Raw genomic sequence first — 3,902 nt, 5'->3', positions numbered from 1 at the left:
CCATTAAACTGTGCTGCTAATGAGTACAACTGTGGCCACGGTCTACATCTGCCACAGTCAATTCCTCAGCTGGGGCTGACAGCTCCGCTGCTGCTTCGCAAGAGGCACACAGTCAGTGAGCGCAGAGCAAGCCTCCGCCTCAGCGTTCTTCGCTCCCGGCTGCGCTGCTGGTGTGGTGTAGAGAAACAATGCCCCTCTCAGATTACACCTCTCCGTCGGACCGGGGGGTGACGGCGGGGGGGGCTCCTCCCCCAGCTTTCCCAAAGGCAACCACTCCCTCCTCACTGGCGCCTGATTGGTGCAAGCTTCATATATTTACACCACGGGTTTATCAAGTCTCGCCACAATTTTCGGACTCGGGAATTTAAAAAACCCCCGGAACACACATCTTCTGACGGGAACCCTTTAAAAACAAAGCTGCTGTTTTGGATTTCTGGGTTCTTCAACTTTCTTCAATGGTGCCCGTACCAAGTGCATTGTTTGTGCCTTCAGTTTCTTTTTAGTTGTTTGCCTCCCTCAAAAGAAAGACAAACTGAACAGCAACTGCTAAAAGCGTTGGACAAAAACAAGGCTGTCTTGCTGGAATGAATATATCTGAGTCTAGTTACTGCAGAGAGGAGAGTTCTCAGCCCAGGGGCGAGCGTTCATGGGTCGCTGCCCCCAGCCCCGGTTCTGACCGTGGGTTGGGCTTCGACCGAACCCTTGTCGGACACTTGGGACCAGTGGTTGGAGCAGGACTGGGAGCAGAGGAGCAGATAGCCAGCCCCAACTCGGGACCAGCCAAATCGGGAGCTAAGGTTCCGGGGAGCTCCGAAGGGAAGACAGGAGTGGAGACTCGCATCCGCAGGCCCATGAACGCCTTCATGGTTTGGGCTAAAGATGAGCGGAAGCGACTCGCGCTGCAGAACCCTGACTTACACAATGCTGTGCTCAGCAAGATGCTGGGTAAGATGTGACCTGCTTCTTATCACTTTGCTTTCCTGTGCACTTTAAAGAATTACATAACTATGCTCTTGTTTTGTTTTGTTTTGCTTTGTCAGTAATGTGACTTAACCTTGCTTACCTTTGCTGGTTATCAGACATCCTTATTCTAAGCAGAATTTTACAGTAAATTAACTCAGTTACTGCATGTGTTTGTGTGCAAACCTAGCCATACCTGCTCTGGGATGCGAGTACTTTTATCTCTACACCTTTTCTTGTGGATGATCCCTATCCTACAGTGCATGTTTTTATTCTTGTGGAGCTGCCAAAGGCAAGTCTTGATACTATGTAGCCTTGCTTAGATTCAATTTTAATCAGCCCGTTTCCGGGGTTCGCAGGCCAGTCATGGAAGTCCCTGGGTACCCCAGAGAAGCGTCCGTTCGTGGAGGAAGCAGAACGCTTGCGGCTGCAGCACCTCCAGGACCACCCCAACTACAAATATCGCCCCCGGAGGAAAAAGCAGGCCAAGAAAATCAAACGCATGGAACCTGGACTCCTGCTGCACGGCCTATCCCAACCTTGTAGCGGTACCGGGGGTGGCAGAGTGGTCAGCGAGGGATACGGTCGGCCCGGGCAGCAGGTGCACCACCACCGCCTGCTGCCGTCCCTCAGCCACTTTCATGACCGGCATCCCAGCGGGCCGGACTTCGAGAACTACGGCCTGCCCACGCCTGAGATGTCACCCTTAGACGTGCTGGAGGAAGGAGGGGACTCTGTCTTCTTTCCTCCGCACATGCAGGAAGACCTGAGCCTGGCACCGTGGATTAACTACCACCACCATCACCATCACCACCAGGGCCATGGGCTTGGGCACAGTCAGGGCCACAGGCATCCTCACCAGGGCCAGAAGGTGGCCCTGGAACGCCGGCCAGACAAGTGTCATGTGCTTGGGGCCACAAACGGTCAGTACTCCCAGGGCCCCAGCGGCCTCCTGGAAGCCGACAAGGCCCCTCTGTCAGCCGGCAACGTGTACTACACCCAACTCTACACAGGGGGCCAGCAGGCCGGCTTCACATCCCACCTGGGCCAGCTGTCCCCTCCACCCGAGTCCTCCACCACTCACTCTGCGCCCCTTGTCCCTGGCCTTGACTCTGTGGAACAGCTTGGCCCCTCCTCGGAGTTCTGGACGGAAGTGGACTGCAATGAGTTTGAGCAGTACCTGAGTACGGGCCGGACTCGTCCAGAGGGTACGGCGGCGGCGGCGGCACAGGGCTACGGCGCCGTAGTGTCTAAGCTGGCGAGCAGACACATATCCTGTGAGCAGAGCAGCCCCCTGATATCCGCCCTGTCAGACGCCAGCAGTGCCGTCTACTATAGCACCTGCATCACTGGCTGAAGCCAGCATAGCTCAGGCGTGACCAATGAGATTTCCTGTCCTATGCATTCCTCCATTCTAATTTGCAGATATGACTCATTCATATATTTTCAATAAGCATGACGATAATTCTTCCTTTGTACACTTCTTCATAATCTTTTTAATTCTGGTTTTATTTTATTTTTTTGTTTCCAATTTTCCAGGCAAATGTAGTTTTGAAGTGTTAAAGTTTAAGGGCAAAAAATACTTCCTAATTTTATGAAAACACTGGTCTTTCAAGTACTGAAGCATGGGTATCATCCAAAATTCGATATGCTTGTACATTCTACAAATTAAATTCATTCTCATATCATTTGTCCTCGTGAGGAATAACCTGGAATATTCTCTCCAAATAATAGAACATTTGTGAAAATGTAAATTTTATTTATCATTATAAATTGTTTGTACTTTTTCCAAATGGATTGTAAAGTTTATGTTCTTGTTTAGGGATGTTGTAAAATAATTTTTATATATAAAGAAATAACAGTGCAGTTTAAAGTAACTCAGCAATCAAAGCTTCAATTTAAATTAAAATTCCAGGTCATGTACAATAATGAATGGATCATAATTGTATCTCTTGCCATAAAAGAACTTGCAATAACAAATTGTTTATTAGAACTCTGACCCTTGTCTGTAAATAGTCTTTTTTAAGATGTCTTTATATGAAGATCTGCCTTTAGTAATTTTACAGAATAAAATTGTTTACTACAATGTGTGTTCTGTGAATTTCTATAGTTATACACTTCTGAATAGTATTGTGGTAGGTTGTTATAAGGGTTTTGTCACCCTTATATTTTCAGGAGACCCACCGAAATCATGACAAGAAAAAGTCTGAATTTTTGTCTTCTGGAATAGGCATGATGTTTAAGCTGTAATCCACTCTACTGTCTGATTCCATTTTCTTGGATTTTTGATCAACCACAAAATGAGTTTGGCCCATAAAACAATTTTTCCCAAACCACTAACAAAAAGAAAACATTTTATAGTGGGGGAAAAAATCTCTAACTTCTTCCACTGTTCTTCTTTTTATATAAAGAATATTTTCTTTAAGAATTTTAAATCATTTGAAAGGAGAAAAAAAGCATTGTTCTAATTACTGGCATGAATAAGTTATAAAAAATGGTACTGTGGCACACAATATTTAAAGGGGAAGTCAGGCCAGGATGTAGATGAGATGTCAGCAGCATTCTACTTATGGTGAACCTTTAAGTATTGACCTTATTCTATGTTGCAGAGTTTAAGTAGAATTCACACATTTAAATACACAAAAACAAAGGCAGTTGACTCCATTTGGAGAATTTCCTTCTAAATATGGATAGGACAGATCTGGCCTCATGCATGTATAAAGTTATGAGAAGAATTTTACAACTCATAGTCTGCTGACTAGAGCGTTAACTAGGCAACTGTGGGGAAGTGTGGGTCAGGTGTGAGTCATAAACTTTCATGCAGCCAATTAATTAGCGATAAAATTAGCAGGAATGTCAAAACATAGGAAGATCCTGTTAAATCCCAGGAGGCGATTGGATTTTTTTATACAGGAAGGATGTTGATATGAAGACAGGCTTTT

General features: G+C 46.0%; 1 protein-coding gene across 1 annotated transcript; it reads left to right on the top strand.

Annotated features, from left to right (window-relative positions):
* Nucleotides 1–322: 322 nt before the first annotated feature.
* sox18 (SRY-box transcription factor 18) lies at nt 323–3,046 on the top strand. Its single transcript, XM_023825608.2, has 2 exons — nt 323–945; nt 1,320–3,046. The coding sequence occupies exons 1-2, from the start codon at nt 585–587 to the stop codon at nt 2,315–2,317; spliced, it is 1,359 nt and encodes a 452-aa protein (XP_023681376.2). The 5' UTR covers nt 323–584; the 3' UTR covers nt 2,318–3,046.
* The last annotated feature ends 856 nt before the right edge of the window (nt 3,047–3,902 follow it).

This window comes from Paramormyrops kingsleyae, chromosome 6 (assembly GCF_048594095.1).
Source record: "Paramormyrops kingsleyae isolate MSU_618 chromosome 6, PKINGS_0.4, whole genome shotgun sequence".
Taxonomy (NCBI): Eukaryota; Metazoa; Chordata; class Actinopteri; order Osteoglossiformes; family Mormyridae; genus Paramormyrops; species Paramormyrops kingsleyae.
This window is presented reverse-complemented; position numbering and strand designations above follow the sequence as displayed.